General features: G+C 41.8%; 1 protein-coding gene across 4 annotated transcripts in view; it reads left to right on the top strand.

Annotated features, from left to right (window-relative positions):
- Positions 1–20978, top strand: part of LOC109885189 (receptor activity-modifying protein 1) — a 47900-nt gene extending 26922 nt beyond the window's left edge. For 2 of the 4 annotated variants that reach the window (XM_031813572.1, XM_031813570.1), the window contains exon 3: positions 19849–20978. In XM_031813572.1, coding sequence (XP_031669432.1) covers positions 19849–20104 — 256 coding nt within the window. In that variant the 3' untranslated portion in view covers positions 20105–20978. Of the gene's footprint in view, positions 1–8410; positions 8736–11867; positions 12049–19848 lie in introns of those variants that run through there. The other 2 variants (XM_031813571.1, XM_031813569.1) reach the window with 2 other exon arrangements.
- The last annotated feature ends 3920 nt before the right edge of the window (positions 20979–24898 follow it).

The raw sequence follows: 24898 nt of genomic DNA, 5'->3' as shown, positions 1-24898 counted from the left end.
TACGTGTCTCTCTATCTAATAATGTAAACACACAGGATCACACTCATTTCCAGAAGGATAATTAACGCTAATCATGATGATGACAGCATAACGACAGAACAGACAAAGGTCTTTGTGGTAAAGCATAAATGATTGGCACCGGGCCATCTGATATCAACTCATTGTGCCAGAAGAGTAAACTAGATCCATGTCCCAAGCTCTCCAGTAGAGTTAAACAAAGAGATACAAGTTTAGACCGATGCTTTCTAAAGAGTATAAATAGCCTGCAATAAATTCTCATTTCCTCAAACCTCAGCTTTGGAGAAGAACCCCCCTCTACCCCCTCCCCCAATGAATAATTTGATATTGGTATTCACTTGGTCCTCCTCCAGACAATTGCCATGAGAACCCCCCAAAATGTCACACCAACTGACTGCAGTCTGATTAGGACATAGTGCCATCTGCCTAAACAGACAGGCAGACAGACAGACAGACAGACAGACAGACAGACAGACAGACAGACAGACAGACAGACAGACAGACAGACACTACCCAGACATAGCCCTTGAGGAACACCAGAGTATAACACCAGAAAGAGATAAACAGAGATCTACACACATGCAGATTAAACATTGCCCCCATAAAACGTACAATGGGGAAAATGCTCATAAGAGCATAAACAAGGATTTCAGGTAGAAACATATAGGCCATGGTATAAGCCTAGATCAGAACTTGGGGAAGTGACTGAGGCAGATGAGATGAAGGGTGAGATGGGGGACGTGTGGAGGGAATGCAGAGCTATATCTGGGGAGGTGGTGGGAGTCAACAACCCATTTCTATCACACACACACACATACACACACACACACACACACACACACACACACATACACAAGCGGGAGACATAGCTCAGATTCTTAGGGGAAATTTGCATCACAAACATGTCTCTTGGCTGGAAGACGACATGCCAAATAACCCCGTCCATCTGTCTGGAGGCTGCTCTTCTCCCCACTCAATTCTCCCATCCCCCTCTCCTCCACTTCTAGGCTCCTCCCCATTTCCTGTTAATGTGTGTTACGTCTTATATAGTCCCTCTACTGTGGCCACACTTATGAAGTGCATTTCAGATTACGTCCATGTCCCAAATGGCACCCTGTACCCTATATAGTGCACTACTTCTGACCAGGGTCTCTAGGTCTCATAGTACTGTGCTGAGAAGTAGTGCACTGCGTAGTGAATAGGATGCCATTTGGGATGCAGACTTTGAGGTGGTTAGTGTATAGACCTATCTGTGCACCACCAGCACCACCACTACCTCAGTCTAGAGAACCAAGACACAGCAGGGGTGTGCTGGGGAGCATCCCAGTCCTCATGCACCACCTCTACCTCAGTCTAGAGAACCAAGACACAGCAGAAGGTGTGCTGGGGAGCATCCCAGTCCTCGTGCACCACCTCTACCTCAGTCTAGAGGACCAAGACACAGCAGGGGTGTGCTGGGGAGCATCCCAGTCCTCATGCACCACCTCTACCTCAGTCTAGAGAACCAAGACACCGCAGGGGTGTGCTGGGGAGCATCCCAGTCCTCATGCACCACCTCTACCTCAGTCTATAGAACCAAGACACAGCAGGGGTGTGCTGGGGAGCATCCCAGTCCTCATGCACCACCTCTACCTCAGTCTATAGAACCAAGACACAGCAGGGGTGTGCTGGGGAGCATCCCAGTCCTCATGCACCACCTCTACCTCTGTCTAGAGAACCAAGACACAGCAGGGGTGTGCTGGGGAGCATCCCAGCCCTTATGCACCACCTCTACCTCAGTCTAGAGAACCACGACACAGGAGGGGTATGCTGGGGAGCATCCCAGTCCTCATGCACCACCTCTACCTCAGTCTAGAGAACCAAGACACAGCAGGGGTGTGCTGGGGAGCTTCCCAGTCCTCATGCACCACCTCTACCTCAGTCTAGAGAACCAAGACAAAGCAGGGGTGTGCTGGGGAGAATCCCAGCCCTCAAGCACCACCTCTACCTCAGTCTAGAGAACCAAGACAAAGCAGGGGTGTGCTGGGGAACGTCCCAGTCCTCATGACATGTGTATATCGGTGATATTGCCTTCAGACAGATATGTTGCACATCCACCAAATCAGGACCAGCAGGTCGTCTCCTCACCTCAACACCGAGAGACCAACGTTATGATGTCTAAACATGGTGACACCAATGTGCACCTCCACAATGTTACTATTGTCTTATACACTATATTAGAACCTAATGTTAAGTCCTAAAATAGAATAGTATAGACTAGTCTAGAATAGAGTAGTATAGAATAGAATGGTATAGAATACAATAGTATATAATAGAATGGTATAATATAGTATAGAATAGTATTGAATATAATAGTATAGAATAGTCTAGAATAGAATAGTATAGAATAGAATAGAATGAATAGAATAGAATGGTATAGAATAATATAGAATAGTCTAGAATGGAATGGTATAGAATAGAATAGAATAGTATAGAATAGAATAGAATAGAATAGAATGAATAGAATAGAGTCAAGTCCTAAAATAGAATAGTATAGATTAGTCTAGAATAGAGTAGTATAGAATAGAATGGTATAGAATACAATAGTATATAATAGAATGGTATAGTATAGTATAGAATAGTATTGAATATAATAGTATAGAATAGTCTAGAATAGAATAGTATAGAATAGAATAGAATGAATAGAATAGAATGGTATAGAATAATATAGAATAGTCTAGAATGGAATGGTATAGAATAGAATAGTATATAATAGAATAGTACAGAATAGTCTAGAATAGTATAGAATAGAATAGTATAGAATAAAACAGAATAGAATGGTATAGAATAGAATAATATAGAATAGTATAGAATGGAATGGTATCAAAAATAATAATATAGAATAGTCTAGAATGGAATGTTATATAATAAAATGTTATAGAATAGAATAGTAAATAATAGTATAGAATAGAATGGTATAAAATACCATAGAATAGTATAGAATATAGAATGAAATAGAATAGAATAGTATAAAATAAAATAATATCGAATAGTGTAAAATAGAATAGTATAGAATAGAATTTTATAGAATAGTTTAAAATTGTATAGTATAAAATAGAATAGCATAAAATAGTATATAATAGAATAGTATCAAATAGAATTGTATAGAATAGAATGGTATATAATAGAATAGTATAGAATATTATAGAATAGTATATAATAGAATGGTATAGAATAGAATGGTATAGAATAGAATAGTATATAATAGAATAGTATAGAATAGAATGATATAGAATAGAATAGTATATAATAGAATGGTATAGAATAGAATGGTATAGAATAGAATAGTATATAATATTATAGAATAGTATATTATAGAATAGTATATAATAGAATAGTATAGAATAGAATAATGTTGATTTCCCAGGGTGATCTTCAGTTGTGACAAGTCTGCTAAGATATGTAACAGCAGCATTCAGACAAGCCAGATAGGATCCTACAAATGGTTCTGAAAGAAACGCAGGGTATTGTGTTTGAATGCAACACGGATGTACTGTTCTATAAGGGAATGAAACGTTTGAATGTTATTCTAAAGGACTAGTAAAGGCCCAGTGCACTACTTTTGTGAGAGAAAAAAAACATTAAAAAAACAAACATTTATATTGTTTTATTATTGTCATTTTTCAGGGGGTGCCGCAGCACCGTACTTCCCACGGCTGTGCTGATAGTTCAGGTCCTCATATATTGCACTGCTAAAATGAACTCATCAAAGCCCATAAAAAAGGAGAGGAGGGGTTGAGGTGAGACGCGGGAGTTCAATTAATCAACATAAAAAGTAGAAGGTATAGTAGAAAAGTTCAAAAGCCAACATCATTTGGTAATTAAAATGCCCCCCTCTTTATCAATGGTTGAATGGATATGACAATGAACATGGACGGTAGCCAGCTAAGTCACATTCTCTGAAAACAATGATTTTAGCCATGGATTTGACATTCAATTGGATCGCTGACACAGCCAACCCCCACACATAAATGAGACGACAACAAACCCGATTCATAAACGGGCTCCATTTCAGTAGCAGGCCAAAATGCATAATGGACAAACATGCTCGTAGGTTACGGTATGAGAACACGGAGGGACGAGCGTGGGACCCGCTCTGGACCGCGCGCTGGGAGGGAGGGAGGGAGAGGGGGGAGCGTGAGCTATTCGCTTGCCTCAGCGAGTGCCTGCCGATGTGAATGCCTCTCTACCATGGGCATTTGACCGAACAAGTGGCGGCTGCGGGACTGTTTCACCTGTCGCCTAAATTATTTTCAGCTTGCAGGGAAACCACAGGGGGGAGGTGAACATCAAGGGGGAATTATTCGATTTGATTTGCTACATACGTTAAATATTGTAACATTATAAAATGTATTTTGCTGTTAATATAGAGGAAAGGAACCCCTCAACGATATTCAGCCGAAAGCATAAGACCAAAATCTACTATTCATATAGGTGATTCGCTGAAATAAATAGCCTAGGGTACATTATGATCTGATGAGACAATAGTCCACAGGACACTTAAACGAAAACTGTTGACGCAGTCAAGTTTGTTCGCAAACCAAATGTACAGGCTAAAGCACTGCTAAATAATCAATATAGGCTAGATATCATTAATAATTACAAGTAGCCTGTGTAATCACTGTGTTACGACAGAATCATGGCAATAACAACCAGAAAACGAAGAATTGCCTCTAACACTTCAGGCTATATGATTAAAATGACTAGCCCAACTGTCTCAAATAAGGGGGAAAGTCGTTTCATCCAGATATGACGCACCTGATAAGCAATAAATAATCAATGCCTGGAGCTTATCGTTAGAAACTAGGATTTTTAAAAATGAAATCCATGACCCTCTGTGTGTGGGGTAGCCTATTCGAGTTGTATGACAATATTAATTCAAGACTATTCCCTAAGGGAAAGGTTGCCATCGGATAGGATTCATTAATAGTGACAACCTTGAGAGTGGGCTTTATTGACATCCGGTGATGCACTTTGCGGAATGACATGCGTGTTTGTGAACTTCAGATTTGTTTACGAAGACGACTGCAGTAATGTCATGGACTATTATAACATACCAGCTTGAAGTGTGTCAATTTACATACTGTTCTACTTCACAACAACATTTCATATCAGCAGCAGCGTGGTCAGTTATTTGTATTTTAGATCAATTATTACGGGCAGTTTACAAAGGCAAATACCATAGCCGAAGACCTTGCGCATGAGCGCGCTGTCTGTTGCTCTCACTCACCTGACTGTGCTGTGCTCGGCCTGAACACCACGAAGGAGATGAGGAGACATCGAAGACACAGGAGAAACTTCATTTTGCACGGTTGCTGACGATAGCTCCGGTAACTCACATGTCCAATAAGGTATTCCGTTAATGAAAAGGAAATATCGGCTCTTGACAGTTTCAGAAACTGTGTCCCCACGCGCGCGTCATGGCGTCCTCCGTTTGCCCAAATAGTTCAATGCACAAGTTAAACGCGACGAAAACAGTAGGTTCGTTTGTAGTTCTTATAGTGACCAATGTTTTGACCGGTTTTGACCACTGATACTCCATGCCATTACTCCTCACACTACGATACAGCAGACGGCTGGGGGGGTTTTGACACACCCCTTCAGTGCGGCTAACGCCTCCTACAGTCCACTGATTGGTCGAGGGAAACGCTCTGAGCTTAATAAACACGCCCATATCACTCATATCACTCTCTCATTGGCTCATTAGGATTGATATACAGTTGTTCTCTTGATGCACAGTGTACACCTGTCTCAGACCCTGGCCTATACACTTCCCTAAGTGTGCGTAAAATGCCCATAGCCAACAATTGCATCGGAATAACTGTTTGTATGCGAAAAGTATTGTGCGTTTCTATTTTAATTTCTCTTCAGAAATGGTATTTGTTGACAGAATAGGTGTTGACATTGACGAGACGTATTTGAATAGGCCTTGAGGCTACAGTACACGTAACCTTACATAGAGGAGAATAATTGTGCCTACTGCGTCCATTGAGAGCATGACGTGCCCAAACCAAAGTAGGTTAACCACAGAACCCAGATAGGCCGTCTAGAGCAAAACGATTCATATCATTTTGTGAAAACAACTAGGCCTCGTTATTGTTTTTATATCGATGTCAATCAGAATACAATCTTTTCTCAAAGTCAACATATTGCTGTGAGAGAAATGGCCAAAACACTCTAATGAATGAATGATGTATATGTCCCTGCCTCTGGGTCTCTCTGTGTCTGTCAAAGTGCTATGTGGCACATAGACATTATATGGACTATGATACTTTTACAGTTACAGTCTCTGTAGGATTCTAACAACATACTGCCAATAACCACAAGAGGGCCAAACTATATAGGCTTACAATGCATTTCAACATGGGTCCAACTGTAATACAGTAGCATCCCCTGTAGTCCACACAGTGAATTGAATAACTGGTTATGCTTATAATCAGTAAGCTGTAGGCCGACTCCTGTGTCTTATTACAGGGGGAAAGCATGGTAGGTCAACATCTTATTAAAGGTAGGTCTGTGGTTATACGTTTTTAAAATCTAATTATGATACAAATTAGGCTAATCTGCTAAAGTAGATCATGTGCATATATATATATATATATATATGTGTGTGTGTGTGTGTGTGTGTGTGTGTGTGTGTGTGTGTGTGTGTGTGTGTGTGTGTGTGTGTGTGTGTGTGTGTGTGTGTGTGTGTGTGTGTGTGTGTGTGTGTGTGTGTATGGTAGTTGATGCCTTAGTAATGGTAAATATGAACGTCTTCTAACCCACTACACTCTTAGAGAAAAAGGATCCAAAAGGGTTATCTAGCGGTCCCCATAGGAGAACCCTTTTTGGTTCCAGGTAGAACCTTTTTTGGTTTCAGGCAGAACCCTTTTGGGTTCAATTTAGAGCCCTTTGTGGAATGTGTTCTACATGGAACCCAAAGGGGTTATTGAAAGGGTTCCCCTAGGGGACAGCCAAATAACCCTTTTAGGTTCTAGATAGCACTTTTATTCCTAAGAGAGACCCACTGTACGCCAACAGGTCTAACTTATATGACGGGATCCCCTCATACTGGTCATTGGCTATTATCTGCTGCCATCTAGGGGATCTAAATAAGGTACATCTACTTTTATTGGAGAGATTCAGGGTTGGTGGGAGAAACACAAGATCCATTCACATATCAAATGAAATTACATGTATTAATAACGCCCTTTACCTCAGCAGATGTCACCAAGTGCTTATACAGAATCCCAGCCTAAAACCCCAAACAGCAAGCAGTGAAGACGTAGAAGCACTGTGGCCAGGAAAAACTCCCTAGAAAAAGCCAGGAACCTAGGAAGAAACCTAGAGAGGAACCAACCCTGAATCTCTCCAATAAAAGTAGATGTACCTTATTTAGATCCCCTAGATGGCAGCAGATAATAGCCAATGACCAGTATGAGGGGATCCCGTCATATAAGTTAGACCTGTTGGCGTAGAGACTGCTCTACGTCTTCACAAACCCTCAATCATATTGATCTCCAGCAGGACTTATAATAAATAGGAGTTTCTCATGGCCAAAATCAGAGCTGCAGCAGACACTGCATACTAAAGACAAAGCCAGACTCTAGTGCATTACATGAGAACGATTGATAGTGTGCCCACTGCCCACTTTATGAAATGAACAATGGAATAAAGATTTAATATGCATTATGGAATAAGCCAACCGATGGATAAATTAGGGAGGTTGCACCACCTGTGGGAGAGAGCACAGGATATTGTATACAAGGTAATTACATGTCAAATATGGTAATATATATATATATATACATTTTAAAAAATTGTACATCTCAGAACTTGGCAATAGGACAATACAACATCTATATCATACAGCCAAACCTGGTTGTGGTAGCCTACGATGTCCGTTGTGCTACCTCAACAGTCCTGCGCCGGTCTCTGTGATATTTTGGGCACTATAGGCTACTTACATGTGGCATATAGATATTATATGGACTATCAACAGCAACATAATAACTTTAACCAAGGGAAGTAGAACTTTAGCCAAGGGAAGTAGAACTTTAGCCAAGGGAAGTAGAACTTTAGCCAAGGGAAGTAGAACTTTAGCCAAGGGAAGTAGAACTTTAGCCAAGGGAAGTAGAACTTTAGCCAAGGGAAGTAGAACTTTAGCCAAGGGAAGTAGAACTTTAGCCAAGGGAAGTAGAACTTTAGCCAAGGGAAGTAGAACTTTAGCCAAGGGAAGTAGAACTTTAGCCAAGGGAAGTAGAACTTTAGCCAAGGGAAGTAGAACTTTAGCCAAGGGAAGTAGAACTTTAGCCAAGGGAAGTAGTTGGGGGGTCGCAGGTGTTGTGCTGCAGAACCCTCAACACCTCTACCTCCCGCGGCTATGTATGGAAGTTAACCAACGATTTACCACTGATTTATGGATGGCTCCACGACTTGGGTGTCGCTCCTGTCCCCAGTTAAAATAGCCAACTGGCGTGAACAATGGCTTCAGTTGGAGCATGCATATTCATTCGATGAATCAGTTATGCAAAGGACAATGAGACGGAAGAATTAGCGCGTCAATACACAGAAGAAGAGAACACGAGTGAGAAGTTAGGTTACTGCCGCGTCTCTTCGGTGCAGTCCATAATAAGAAGCTATGGCACTAGACTGCACATCGCTGACAAAACTAACCCTTGTTTTATGTGTGGCGGGTAAGTGTGATTTGATTAATTATATATAATAGCTATTTGTTCTTTTGCTTTTGTTTGCTGGTTGTTTTTCTGTTTTTTAATTGTATGCAATATGCCTCCCTGGCGCACTTCTTATTCTTACTAGATAACCGAACCGTACCAAGTCGTGTACAAATGACTTACATTGACCTTTTTCGTTTGATGTAGCCTATACAACTTATTGCGTAATGCAAACGTTTGACCATTACGGAAACATAAATAACACTTTAAATGTGTGCTGTAGAATGAAGCTAAGGATGAAAATGTCATATTTTGACATTAAACCATTTTCAACTTCATCGATTATTGACGTTATAAAAGTGAAGTGTCCAGTATTGTGATTTTGTTCAGTATTCACATAGAGCGTCTGGTCTCTAAGCTTTGGTCAGCAGCTTTCTCAGGAAGACGTCTTTCCAAGTATTTTCTCATTGGGAGTCTACACATGATCATGATGAATATGAAAACATGTTCGCACAATACTAAACAAAACAGCTGACCAAGGTGAAGGATATCTGGGCCAACCTGAATGAATCAGCAGCATCAAATGCATGAAGATGCAGTCAAAGTCAATGCAACGCTTTCTTTAGACGGGTCTCTATACATTTGACACAAAGCGTATTTATTCCGCTTCCCACTGGGCACACACTGGTTGAATCAACGTGATTTCAATTCATTTCAATGAAATGACGTTGAACCAAGGTGGAATAAACGTTTAATTGCACCCCAGACTGTTCTCTCTGCTACCGCACGGCAAGCGGTACCGGAGCGCCAAGTCTCCGTCAAAAAGGCTTCTTAATTAACAGCTTCTGCCGGATAAGACTCCTGAACAGCCAATCAAATGGCTACCTGGACTATTTGCATTGACTCCCATTTTACACCTACATGTACATATTACCTCAAATACGTCGACTAACCGGTGCCCCGCACATTGACTCTGTACTGGTACCCAAGTATATAGCCTCACTACTGTTATTTTACTGCTCTTTAATTACTTGTTATTTTTCTATTTTCTTTTCTTTTCTTTTCTTCTCTTTTCTATTTTTTATTTATTTATTTTACTTCAGTTTATTTTAGTAAATATTTCCTTTACACTTATTTTTCTTAAAACTGCATTGTTAGTTAAGAGCTTTTCACTGTGAGGTCTACTACACCTGTTGTTTTCAGCGCATGTGACATACAACATTTGATTTGATAATTGCCATCTGTGCCCAGTGGGTTGTCCCCAATTCACCCACAGGAGGATATCATTACTAATAGTAGCCTAATTATAGATGGCTCTCGAATGACATTAGTCAGAGTACTCACATCAAAGGTTATTGCTGGGTAAACCTTGTGATTTTAAAGGCACCATCTGTATTCTGCTACTGTTCAATGGTCATTTAACTGCCTTTGGGCACTTTGCTGTTCCACCTTTCTGTCACCCCTGGTGACCCCTGGAGCTGGTCTCATGCTCAGTGTCAAAAGAAGTGTGAACTATTAGCTAGAGGAAGTCAGGAGAACCCGTACAGTAGCCTGAGCGTCAGTCTGGTTGTGCTATCATGCCAACTTGGTGCTCATTGCCATGACGACCATGTTTGACTTGACAAGGACAGCAATGGAGAAGGAAAGAGCAAAAACAGATCTGGGACACTGAGTTTCCCATAAAGTGCTTTGTGCTGTCTGTACAAAAACAGATCTGGGACACTGAGTTTCCCATAAAGTGCTTTGTGCTGTGGTAAAAAACAGATCTGAGACACTGAGTTTCCCATAACGTGCTTTGTGCTGTGGTAAAAAACAGATCTGGGACACTGAGTTTCCCATAACGTGCTTTGTGCTGTCTGTACAAAAACATCTAACTTTAATCATGAAACTCTCAGACATCAACCATTCAAACCCTCTCCATGGCTCTGGCACTTAAGAGACAACATTTGGGACTTCTTACAGCTGAGGTAGGCTACCAAGTACTGAGCCCCGACCTTAGCCTGACTTTTTCGTCCAGGCAGGGGGCACTTCACACCTCTATGTTAGGGACCAGGTTGCCAGGGTACCCAATCACAGGCCATAGCTGGTAGGGTTACAGACCCCCCCACCCCTATCTGAACCATTTGGTTGCATTCCAGAGTCCCGGTTGAGAACACCTCTGTAAACCCCTGGGGCTCCACACCAACTCACCAGCTGGACATTTATCCACATGAACAATCCTCCACCTTGGACTGCCTAACATTGTGTTAGTGCGTAGATGACCTTGTAAGTGGACATTGGGTGGCTTAGTGCTCATTTACAGACAGCAAGGAGACCTTCTACAGGGTGGAGGTTGGAGCCCTGGCAGAGTGGAACTTTGGACCCTCTCCACTGCAGCCCCATCAATGTCAATAGGTGGTGAACTGTAGTCGATGAACAGCATTCTTGCAGCACGTCCAAGTGGGATAGGGGCGTGTTCAGAACACTGGCGATTGCGTCATCCGTGGATCTGTTAGGTCGGTATGTATATCCTAATGGGCCAGGGTTTCAGGTAAGGTGGAGCTGATGTGGTCCTTGACCAGCCTCTCAAAACACTTCATGATGAAAAAACTGAGTGCTATAGGCAGAGCAATAGTCATTTAGGCAGGTTACCTTTGTTTGCTTGAGTACAGGGACAATGGTGGACATCTTGAAGCATGCATGGATGACAGACTGGGACAGTCTATTCTGGTGGTCCGTACTGGTCAGGTACTGGTACCACGTACTGGTTTCCTTCAAGACATGGGTTCAAAAAGTACTTGTTGTCTTTAAAATACTTTAAGCTGCATTAGATTGAGCTTGCTTAGTGCAACGGAATGGTCCCAAAAGTGCAAACCTTGCCTATCCGGTACTCCAGGCAGGCTCAATCAAACGCTTATTAACGAAGGGTATTTGAATCAAGATCTTCGTCTGTATGCATCAAGCGTCTCAGACTGAGACTGCTGATCTAGGATCTGGTGCCCCCTGTCCATATAATCTTATTGTTTATGATCTTAAAGGCAAAACTGATCCTAAATCATCACTCCTATTCTTAGACCCTTGACACATTTAGCCCCTGTTTCATAAACTTGCTGCCTCCCTGATTGCTTCCAACAACTACACTACAATCTGATGACATGTTCCTTCCCTCTGAAGCAGCCCGTGGCTTTCCCCCAGTGAGCGGCTGCAGCGATGCCTACAGGAGGGCCATTCCACCACTTAGCAGCTGCAGCGATGCCTACGGGAGGGCCATCTCTGACTTCTGTGTGACCAAGTTCACTCTGGACATGGAGGCCCTGGACCAGAGCCTGTGGTGCAGCTGGTCCGACACTTTTCAGTCAGTATAATCTATATTATTCACCTAAATCCATCCTACATTTGATTCATCCTAAATAAAAATAGATTTGAGTTCAATTACATTTTCTTGAATTATATCACTGTATTATTTGTCAGTATTACTTGCAAATGATGCTCTGCCAGTTTAGCAGAGGTCCTTGTCTTTACAAGACCGTTCCATCTGGAGATGTTTACATGTCTATCACCATAACAGACACACAGATAGAAGGATTCCTCATAGGAATGTTCCTGTGATGTGCCAGGAATGTTTCCAAGAGACCAATCCATTCATGTGAAATCGAATTGACCCAGAAAGTGGTTACTATGTTCTCAGAACTTAATATGTGAATGTTCTAGACACATGTCATGGAAACATGGCACAAACAGTCATGCGTCCAGGTTTCTGTGGTTTAGGAGAATATTCCATCAAACGTGGTTGCCATGTTCTCAGAACACAAGATATTCATGTTTTAGACATGTTTCATGGGAGAGTTGCCAGAGCATGTGATCCCCAAAACATGTATTACTGTTGCAGAGCCAATCAAGGCCCTGATTGGTGAACATGTATTACTGTTGCAGAGCCAATCAAGGCCCTGATTGGTGAACATGTATTACTGTTACAGAGCCAATCAAGGCCCTGATTGGTGAACATGTATTACTGTTGCAGAGCCAATCAAGGCCCTGATTGGTGAACATGTATTACTGTTACAGAGCCAATCAAGGCCCTGATTGGTGAACATGTATTACTGTTGCAGAGCCAATCAAGGCCCTGATTGGTGAACATGTATTACTGTTGCAGAGCCAATCATCGTTCTTTGTCTGTTGGCAAAGTTAAGGATGCTCACGCATAGAATGTTTTCAACTTAGATATTTGACACACTTTGACACACATGATTAAATGATGCATGTTATTTTATAGAGTAGTTATTATTCAACATGTCCTCAACTGGGATATGAACTTACAACGTTTAGGTTCAGAGTACTCAGATCTTCCTGCTACACCACCATCTTTCAGTTAATATGACTGTTCTTTAATAAGTGATTTGATTGACTTATTGTAGCAATTGAAGGACTTTCAATATAGTTGTGTAATGTTGGTGGGGCATGTCAACCTGTTTTAATGATCCTCCTGAATCACTAGGGTCAATAATAGTTTGTCTGGGGTGTACTTTTAACAGAGCTGAGATTTACTTCAAAGTGCATTCACCCTATTGCTTACACCTATCAAGTTGTCTCAGATCTAAACAATTGCCTAGGGAGAAGGGTTTAGTGTTTCTTCTGGACAGGGCCTAACTATACTGGCCCAATAAGCACATGCAAGAACAGTCCGGTGTCCAGTTTTCATTCAAACATTTTAATACAGTCGTATGAAAAAGTTTGGGCACCCCTCTGAGGCTGCATAATAATTTACTCTGTCGTCACATAAAATGATCACAGTGGCATGCCATTCATTTTCTAATAAAAGCTGAGTACTGGGGTATTTTCCAGACAAAGATTTTTAGTGTAGCAATATTAAGTTGTATGAAATTAAATCAGATGTGAAAAATAGTCTATGAAAAAATGTGGGCACCCTTGTCATTCTGTTGATTTGAATACCTGTAACTACTTAGCACTGATTAATTGGAACACAATTGGTTTGGTGAGCTCATTAAGCCTTGAACTTCATAGACAAGTGCATCCAATCATGAGAAAAGGTATTTAAGGTGGCCAATTGCAAGTTGTTGTTCTCTTTGACTCTCCTCTGAAGAGTGGTAACATGGGGGCCTCAAAACAACTCTCAAATGACCTGAAAACAAAGGTTGTTCAACATTATGGTTTAGAGGAAGGCTACAAAAAGCTATGGCAGAGATTTAAGCTGTCAGTGTCCACTGTGAGGAACATAGTGAGGAAATGGAAGACCACAGGCACAGTTCTTGTTAAGGCCAGAAGTGGCAGGCCAAGTAAAATATTGGAGAGGCAAAGGATGGTGAGAACGGTCAAAAAACAGCTGTAAGGGAGAGTGATGCGGAAGAAGCCTTTTCTGCACAAACGCCACAAACAGAGTCGCTTGAGGAATGCAAACGCACATTTGTACAAGCCAGCTTCATTTTGGAATAAGGTGCTGTGGACTGATGAAACAAAGATTGAGTTATTTGGTCATAACAAGGGACATTATGCATGGCGGCAAAAGAACACAGCGTTCCAAGAAAAACACTTGCTACCCACAGTAAAATATGGTGGGGGTTCCATCATGCTGTGTGGCCAGTGCCGGTACTGGGAATCTTGTTAAAGTTGAGGGTCGCATGGATTCCACTCAATATCAGCAGATTCTTGGGAATAATGTTGAAGAATCAGTCACAATCACTGATGAGAGAAGTCAAATTAACTGACAACTATCCAATCACTGATGAGAGAATAGTCAAATGAACTGACAACTATCCAATCACTGATGAGAGAATAGTCAAATTAACTGACAACTATCCAATCACTGATGAGAGAATAGTCAAATTAACTGACAACTATCCAATCACTGATGAGAGAATAGTCAAATTAACTGACAACTATCCAATCACTGATGAGAGAATAGTCTAATTAACTGACAAATAAAATAAAATAAAATAAAATCACATTTTATTTGTCACATACACATGGTTAGCAGATGTTAATGCGAGTGTAGCAAAATGCTTGTGCTTCTAGTTGCGACAATGCAGTAATAACCAACAAGTAATCTAGCTAACAATTCCAAAACTACTACCTTATAGACACAAGTGTAAGGGGATAAAGAATATGTACATAAAGATATATGAATGAGTGATGGTACAGAGCGGCATAGGCAAGATACAGTAGATGGTATTGAGTGCAGTATATACATATGAGATGAGTATGTAAACAAAGTGGCATAGTTAAAGTGGCTAGTGATACATGTATTACATAAGGATGCAGTAGATGATATAGAGTACAGTATATACATATACATATGAGATGAATAATGTAGGGAACATTATATTAGGTAGCATTGTTTAAAGTGGCTAGTGATATATTTTACATCATTTCCCATCAATTCCCATTATTAAAGTGGCTGGAGTTGAGTCAGTGTGTTGGCAACAACTATCCAATCACTGATGAGAGAATAGTCAAATTAACTGACAACTATCCAATCACTGATGAGAGAAAAGTCTAATTAACTGACAACTATCCAATCACTGATGAGAGAATAGTCAAATTAACTGACAACTATCCAATCACTGATGAGAGAATAGTCAAATTAACTGACAACTATCCAATCACTGATGAGAGAATAGTCAAATTAACTGACAACTATCCAATTGTAACAGGGTTATATTGGTGATTCCCCTTGCCACTTTATTGTTAAGCCAATGGGTTTTTGGTTTGAGTTTGTCTTGCCTTCACCTACTCAACATGGCATCTTATTGGCTGGTTTGCGTAGCTTGCTTACGAGGGGGGATGTTCCAGTTAGAATCGTCCCAGTGAACAAGCACCAAACCAGCGGTAAGTTGTTGGTTGCAAAGCACTGTACATCAAAAGTGATTTTTATACTCTCAAGTGATGATTTAAATGTACAATTTATATCAAATTGTTTGTAAATGTTATTCGAACATCACACATAAGATGCAGCGGTTTTTGGAGAATATTTGTTGTGCATTTTGTTGTAAAGAATTCCCGCCAGTACTAGCTAGCAACTTACTGTGTCTGGTGGGGGGGGATTCATATATTTTGTACAGTGCGTGAGTGCAGAGTTGGATGGTGAGACGTGCATTGCATGACGTGCAATTTTGTGTCGTTCCTATCAGGTATATTGTTAAAGATATTATATTGTATATTGTAATTGTATTATTTTGGTAACTAGCCCAGTGAACAAGCACCAAACCAGAGTGTGTGAGTGCAGAGTTGGATGGTGAGATGTGCATTGCATGACGTGCAATTTTGTGCCGTTCCTATTAAAACAAAGCTACATGACTGGTGCTACATGTTGGAGTTCCGTGTCGATGACTGATTGTACACAACGCAAGAAGAGTACTGTTACACAATCACTGATGAGAGAATAGTCAAATTAACTGACAACTATCCAATCACTGATGAGAGAATAGTCAAATTAACTGACAACTATCCAATCACTGATGAGAGAATAGCTGGTGGTAGGGGTTAGAGAGGGGACATAACTGACAACTATCCAATCAATGATGAGAGAATAGTCAAATTAACTGACAACTATCCAATCACTGATGAGAGAATAGTCAAATTAACTGACAACTATCCAATCACTGATGAGAGAATAGTCAAATTAACTGACAACTAACACAGATGTGGTTTAGCAACACCATCTAAATGTCGTGAACCATGAGGTTCACACTATGTTAAAAGCACTGTCTGTGTGTAACCTTGCCAACAGACAGAACGAGCTGTGAATGGATCTGTGGTTCACCAATCAAGGCCTTGATGGGCTTGGCAATAGTAACAAGGTGTGTTGTGTAATAAAAATAAAAAATATATTTTTGGAGAACGTTTCTTTGGGACCATCAGGCAACGTCCTGACAACTGATACACAGAAAGGTTCCTGCAGCGTTCCCATGAAACGTGTCTAGAACATGAATGTCTTACATTCTGAGAACATTGTAACCATGTTCTCGATAATTCTGCTTGATTTTAAAGGAATGTTCTCCTAACATTATCACCAAAACATGCTGAAAAGGTTCTCAGAGGGTTTTTTGTTAGCATAGATAGAATGTTCCCCTGACTAACGGAAAACTGGACACTCAAACATTAGGAGAACATTACAAAAATGTTCTCTTTCTCTCTCCCTAGAATTGTTAGCTGGGTAGGGAGGGAAGAAGAGAGAGTGAAGGAGGGAGAGAGAGGGAGAGATAGAGAGAGAGAGGTGGGAGAGGGAGAGATAGATAGATCGATTTAGTGAGCAGGTCAACTCTGTGTTGCGTGTGGGATAGAAAAAGCGAAGAGGAAGAGAGGGATTGAGAAAGAGACAGAACTTTGCATAAACAAATATTTGGCCAACCAGCCCCTCTGGACTTGGTGTGTGTGTGTGTGTGTGTGTGTGTGTGTGTGTGTGTGTGTGTGTGTGTGTGTGTGTGTGTGTGTGTGTGTGTGTGTGTGTGTGTGTGTGTGTGTGTGTGTGTGTTCATGGCCAGGTCAGGACCACATGCCCTATTAGAAGTTGAACAGTAGTCACCTTTGGGGTTTCCAGTGTCAAGCAGAGTCAGAAATTACACTGAATTCATCTACGCTCTCTTAGAACAACGTTTCCAATGAAGAAAACATTTAATCAACTTTATTCAGTCCAAACACCTCTGATATTATCAGGAGACCAAAGGCACTTCAGTGTGTCTTAGCTCTAATTATATTCACTCAGTCATGCTGCTCTGTAGCTGGTCTGTATCTTGTCTGTAGCTGGTCTGTAGCTGTTCTGTAGCTCCCCTGGTATGATATTGGGAATTCCATTGTTCGTATGTCCCCTCTCTAACCCCTACCACCAGCTATGGTAGTTATATTTAGGTGTGTGGTATGTCCCCTCTCTAACCCCTACCACCAGCTATGGTAGTTATATTTAGGTGTGTGGTATGTCCCCTCTCTAACCCCTACCACCAGCTATGGTAGTTATATTTAGGTGTATGGTATGTCCCCTCTCTAACCCCTACCACCAGCTATGGTATCTATATTTAGCTGTGCTAAGCCCTACCACCAGCTATGGTATCTATATTTAGCTGTGCTAACCCCTACCACCAGCTATGGTATCTATATTTAGCTGTGCTAAGCCCTACCACCTAGCTATGGTATCTATATTTAGCTGTGCTAAGCCCTACCACCTAGCTATGGTATCTATATTTAGCTGTGCTAACCCCTACCACCTAGCTATGGTATCTATATTTAGCTGTGCTAACCCCTACCACCTAGCTATGGTATCTATATTTAGCTGTGCTAACCCCTACCACCTAGTTATGGTATCTATATTTAGCTGTGCTAACCCCTACCACCTAGCTATGGTATCTATATTTAGCTGTGCTAACCCCTACCACCTAGTTATGGTATCTATATTTAGCTGTGCTAAGCCCGCTGGTAATTCAAGCTGTTAGTTGGCCTTTTCCCACTCCGTCGGTTGGAGACCGAAACAGACCTGTTTTCAAAGAGTCACTTTTCAGACATGTTTTGAGGAATGGCTATTTTGATGCCAATTAATATCGAAAATAAACCTAACATACCCTTCCTGTCTTCGGTAAGTATTCAGTCCCCTTTTCCCACATTTTTTTTTACATTACAACCTAATTCTAAAATTGATTAAATGTTTTAGTTTTCATCAATCTACACACAGTATTCCATAATGACAAAGAAAAAAATGGTTTGTAGAAATGTTTGCTAATTTATAAAAAAAAAGAAAAACGGAAATATCACATTTATGTAATTATTCATACCCCATACTCAGTACTTTGTTGAAGCAACTTTGGCTGAAATAAAAGCATTGCGTCTTCCTGGTTATGACGTTACAAGCTGTATTTGGGGATTTTCTACTATTCTTCTCTGCAGATCCTTTCAAGCTCTGTCAGGTTGGATGGGAAGCGTCACTGCACAGCTATTTTCAGGTCTCTCCAGAGATGTTCGACCGGGTTCAAGTCCGGGCCACTCAAGGACATTCAGAGACTTGCCCCGAAGCTACTGCTGCGTTGTCCTGTCTGAGGTCCCGAGAGCTCTGGAGCAGGTTTTCATCAAGGATCTCTCTGTACTTTGCTCCGTTCATCTTTGCCTCGATCCTGACTAGTCTCCCAGTCCCTGCCACTGAAAAACATCCAATCAGCATGATGCTGCCCCCACCATGCTTCACCGTCGGGATGGTGCCATGTTTCCTCGAGACGTGACACTTGGCATTCAGGCCAAAGACTTCAATATTGGTTTCATCAGACCAGACAATCTTGTTTCTCATGGTCTGAGAGTTTTGGCAAACACCAAGCGGGCTGTCATGTGCCTTTTACTGAGGAGTAGCTTCCGTCTGGCCACTCTACCATAAAGTCCTGATTGGTGGAGTGCTGCAGAGATGGCTGTCCTTCTGGAAAGTTCTCCCATCTCCACAGAGGAACTCTGGAGCTCTGTCAGAGTGACCATTGGGTTCTTGGTCACCTCCCTGACCAAGCCCATTCTCCCCTGATTGCTCAGTTTGGCCGGCCAACCAGCTCTAGGAAGAGTCTTGTTGGATGCAAACTTCTCCCATTTAAGAATGATGGAGGCCACTGTTGGGGACCTTCAATGCTGCAGTAATATTTTGGTACCCTTCCCCAGATCTGTGCCTCAACACAATCCTGTCTCGGAGCTCTACGGCAATTCCTTCAACCTCATGGTTTGGTTTTTGCTCTGACATGCACTGTCAACTGTAGGACCTTATATAAACAGGTGTGTGCCTTTCCAAAACATGTCCAATCAACTGAATTTACCACAGGTGGACTACAATCAAGTTGTAGAAACATCTCAAAGATGATCAATGGAAGCAGGATGCACATGAGCTCAATTTCGAGTGTCATAGCAAAGGGTCTGAATACTTATGGAAATAAGGTATTTCTCTTCTTTTTTTGTGCCAGTTTTCTCTTTGTCATTATGGGGTATTGTGATGTCATTATGGGGTATTGTCTGCAGATTGATGCTGATGATTATTATTTTAATCCATTTTAGAATAAGACTGTAATGTAACAACATTTGGGAAAAATCAAGGGGTCTGAATACTTTCCGAAAGCACTGTATTTAAAAGTTAGAGTTAGTTTTCTCATGCTGCTCCCTAGTTTCAATGTTTTATCCCCCCTTGCAGGCCTTACGAGGAACTGACCAACTGCACCTATTCTGTGGCACATAAGATGCACTGCTTCTGGCCCAATCAGCAGATAGACGAACTCTTCATACGCCTCCACCGGGACTACTTTCACGACTGTGCTCTGACCGGCAGGCTGCTTCGGGACCCTCCTATACGTATCTTGGGGCCTTTCATTGGACTGCCTGTGCTGGTCACTCTGCTCATGACTGCCCTAGTGGTGTGGAGCGGTAAATGCTGCCAGGGAATCGTGTAACTGTCTCATCCTGGGTGAAGGTGCCCCTGGGTACGGAATACAGATCTAGGATCAGTTTGCCCTGCCAAAATTCTAAACTGAATCATTAGCGGAGGAAACGCAAAACTGACCCAAGGCCAGCTTCTAGGGATCAACCTGACCTCTTGGAGAACAAACTCCAGCTTATCTGATAGGGGAGACATGATGGAGGGGACACTGAACTGGGGCAAACGACAAGCAGAGATACCCAACAGCATACTAAGACTGTAATCTTTCTGTGATGGTTGTTGTTTGATGGACACTGGCGGTATGAGTGAAGGACCTCTCAGAAGCCTACTCTGAAACAAAGCAAAAGCTATTTAAGATTGTACTATGGCTCATCGATAACCCTAGAAATTCCAATTGAAAACATGCATTGTATTGTTGTAAACCACAAAGTGGCCAACCAAGAGAGGGCTAATGTTGTGTAGGGCACGAAGGACAGATAGTAAATACCTCGTATGTCCAAATCAATGCAACAACATCTGTAATGTAGCTTAGGACACCAGCCAAGTCTTTACATGAACTGAATAGATGTATATAAAGGGCTTCACAGAAAAGGCTGTATTTGATCTAGACAGCCATGCCCAGTAGCCACGGCCAGTAGCCACGCCCAGTAGCCACGGCCAGTAGCCACGCCCAGTAGCCACGCCCAGTAGCCACGCCTTTTAAACCCAACAAAACAGGAATGATCTTCATCAGAACATGTTGTTTTATATTCTACTGTTTCACAATGGATTACAGAGCCATTACCACTGCATGTACCTATAGATACATGTGTCTGATTATTCATTCATTATTATCTATTCATGTGCATTCTAAACAGAGAAATAAACAACTACAAATACTAATATGATAAAAGTGAAGTAAGAAATGGTTTTTGGTATCCATTTATTTTGATATCAATATGATATTTGTTTGATATCCAAACATGAATGAGAACAGAATTGAACTCCGACCTGAGGAGTGTAAGAGATGTCCCATCAGCCCACAGCCAGAACCAATATCTCTCTGCCCAGCACTGAGTGTCATACTACCATCCACCTACTACCATATCTATCAGATTCAGGAGTCAGAGTAGTATCAAAAAGAGGTATCAAAAATACATTACAATATGAACCATTCAAAAACAACCGGCTATTCTCATACTGTGGTGGGCAGAAGAAGAAGGCACACACACACACACGCACGCAAATGCACGACACACACACACACACACACACACACACACACACACACACACACACACACACACACACACACACACACACACACACACACACACACACACACACACACACACACACACACATACACACACACATACACACACACACACACACACGCACGCAAACGCACGACACACACACACACACACACACACACACACACACACACACACACACACACACACACACACACACACATACACACACACATACACACACACACACACACACACGCACGCAAACGCACGACACACACACACACACACACACATTTTTCTTGTTTTATGAAAAGGCAGTCAGCACACCACACAATGAGTCAGCACACCAGAGGGCCCTGGGTCTCCCTGAAGGAGAATGGAAGAAACTAAAAGATTAAAAGCCACTTTGACTGACAGCTCGCCTTAGCACAAGTGGCAGAATATAGTCCCAAAGCCACCTCGCCATAGCAACGGGGTTATTCATCTCATTGTGACTGCAGTAAAAAGGCCTCACTCCCCCCTATCTGAGATATCTACTGCAGCCCTCATCCTCCGCATACAACACCCGTTCTGCCAGTCACATTCTATTAAAGATCCCCAAAGCACACACATCCCTGGGTTGCTCCTCTTTTCAGTTTGCTGCAGCTAGCGACTGGAACGAGCTGCAACAAACACTCAAACTGGACAGTTTTATCTCCATCTCTTCATTCAAAGACTCAATCATGGACTCTTACTGACAGTTGTGGCTGCTTTGTGTGATGTATTGTTGTCTCTACCTTCTTGCCCTTTGTGCTGTTGTCTGTGCCCAATAATGTTTGTACCATGTTTTGTGCTGCTAACATGCTGTGCAGCTGCCATGTTGTGTTGCTACCATGTTGTTGTCATGTGGTTTTGCTACCATGCTGTGTTGTCATGTGTTGCTGCCTTGCTATGCTGTTGTCTTAGGTCTCTCTTTATGTAGTGTTGTGTTGCTGCCTTGCTGTGCTGTTGTCTTAGGTCTCTCTTTATGTAGTGTTGTGTTGCTGCCTTGCAATGCTGTTGTCTTAGGTCTCTCTTTATGTAGTGTTGTGTTGCTACCATGCTGTGTTGTCATGTGTTGCTGCCTTGCTATGCTGTTGTCTTAGGTCTCTCTTTATGTAGTGTTGTGTTGCTACCATGCTGTGTTGTCATGTGTTGCTGCCTTGCTATGCTGTTGTCTTAGGTCTCTCTTTATGTAGTGTTGTGTTGCTACCATGCTGTGTTGTCATGTGTTGCTGCCTTGCTATGCTGTTGTCTTAGGTCTCTCTTTATGTAGTGTTGTGTTGCTACCATGCTGTGTTGTCATGTGTTGATGCCTTGCTATGCTGTTGTCTTAGGTCTCTCTTTATGTAGTGTTGTGTTGCTACCATGCTGTGTTGTCATGTGTTGCTGCCTTGCTATGCTGTTGTCTTAGGTCTCTCTTTATGTAGTGTTGTGTTGCTACCATGCTGTGTTGTCATGTGTTGCTGCCTTGCTATGCTGTTGTCTTAGGTCTCTCTTTATGTAGTGTTGTGTTGCTACCATGCTGTGTTGTCATGTGTTGCTGCCTTGCTATGCTGTTGTCTTAGGTCTTTCTTTATGTAGTGTTGTGTTGCTACCATGCTGTGCTGTTGTCTTAGGTCTCTCTTTATGTAGTGTTGTATCTCTCTTTATGTAGTGTTGTGTCTCTCTTTATGTAGTGTTGTGTTGCTACCATGCTATGCTGTTGTCTTAGGTCTCTCTTTATGTAGTGTTGTGTTGCTACCATGCTGTGCTGTTGTCTTAGGTCTCTCTTTATGTAGTGTTGTGTTGCTACCATGCTGTGCTGTTGTCTTAGGTCTCTCTTTATGTAGTGTTGTGTTGCTACCATGCTGTGCTGTTGTCTTAGGTCTCTCCTTATGTAGTGTTGTGTTGCTGCCTTGCTGTGCTGTTGTCTTAGGTCTCTCTTTATGTAGTGTTGTGTTGCTGCCTTGCTATGCTGTTGTCTTAGGTCTCTCTTTATGTAGTGTTGTGTTGCTGCCTTGCTGTGCTGTTGTCTTAGGTCTCTCTTTATGTAGTGTTGTGTTGTCTCTCTTTATGTAGTGTTGTGTCTCTCTTTATGTAGTGTTGTGTCTCTCTTTATGTAGTGTTGTGTTGCTACCATGCTATGCTGTTGTCTTAGGTCTCTCTTTATGTAGTGTTGTGTCTCTCTTTATGTAGTGTTGTGTTGCTACCATGCTATGCTGTTGTCTTAGGTCTCTCTTTATGTAGTGTTGTGTCTCTCTTTATGTAGTGTTGTGTTGCTACCATGCTATGCTGTTGTCTTAGGTCTCTCTTTATGTAGTGTTGTGTTGCTACCATGCTATGCTGTTGTCTTAGGTCTCTCTTTATGTAGTGTTGTGTCTCTCTTTATGTAGTGTTGTGTCTCTCTTTATGTAGTGTTGTGTCTCTCTTTATGTAGTGTTGTGTTGCTACCATGCTATGCTGTTGTCTTAGGTCTCTCTTTATGTAGTGTTGTGTTGCTACCATGCTGTGCTGTTGTCTTAGGTCTCTCTTTATGTAGTGTTGTGTTGCTACCATGCTGTGCTGTTGTCTTAGGTCTCTCTTTATGTAGTGTTGTGTTGCTACCATGCTGTGCTGTTGTCTTAGGTCTCTCTTTATGTAGTGTTGTGTTGCTACCATGCTGTGCTGTTGTCTTAGGTCTCTCCTTATGTAGTGTTGTGTTGCTGCCTTGCTGTGCTGTTGTCTTAGGTCTCTCTTTATGTAGTGTTGTGTTGCTGCCTTGCTATGCTGTTGTCTTAGGTCTCTCTTTATGTAGTGTTGTGTTGCTGCCTTGCTGTGCTGTTGTCTTAGGTCTCTCTTTATGTAGTGTTGTGTTGCTACCATGCTGTGCTGTTGTCTTAGGTCTCTCTTTATGTAGTGTTGTGTTGTCTCTCTTTATGTAGTGTTGTGTCTCTCTTTATGTAGTGTTGTGTCTCTCTTTATGTAGTGTTGTGTTGCTACCATGCTATGCTGTTGTCTTAGGTCTCTCTTTATGTAGTGTTGTGTCTCTCTTTATGTAGTGTTGTGTTGCTACCATGCTATGCTGTTGTCTTAGGTCTCTCTTTATGTAGTGTTGTGTCTCTCTTTATGTAGTGTTGTGTTGCTACCATGCTATGCTGTTGTCTTAGGTCTCTCTTTATGTAGTGTTGTGTTGCTACCATGCTATGCTGTTGTCTTAGGTCTCTCTTTATGTAGTGTTGTGTCTCTCTTTATGTAGTGTTGTGTCTCTCTTTATGTAGTGTTGTGTCTCTCTTTATGTAGTGTTGTGTCTCTCTTTATGTAGTGTTGTGTTGCTACCATGCTATGCTGTTGTCTTAGGTCTCTCTTTATGTAGTGTTGTGTTGCTACCATGCTGTGCTGTTGTCTTAGGTCTCTCTTTATGTAGTGTTGTGTTGCTACCATGCTGTGCTGTTGTCTTAGGTCTCTCTTTATGTAGTGTTGTGTTGCTACCATGCTGTGCTGTTGTCTTAGGTCTCTCTTTATGTAGTGTTGTGTTGCTACCATGCTGTGCTGTTGTCTTAGGTCTCTCCTTATGTAGTGTTGTGTTGCTG

Source organism: Oncorhynchus kisutch, unplaced genomic scaffold (genome assembly GCF_002021735.2).
Source record: "Oncorhynchus kisutch isolate 150728-3 unplaced genomic scaffold, Okis_V2 Okis05a-Okis16b_hom, whole genome shotgun sequence".
NCBI classification, from domain to species: domain Eukaryota; kingdom Metazoa; phylum Chordata; class Actinopteri; order Salmoniformes; family Salmonidae; genus Oncorhynchus; species Oncorhynchus kisutch.
Note: the sequence above shows the minus strand (reverse complement) of the source record. Positions and strands in the feature narration are given on the sequence as shown.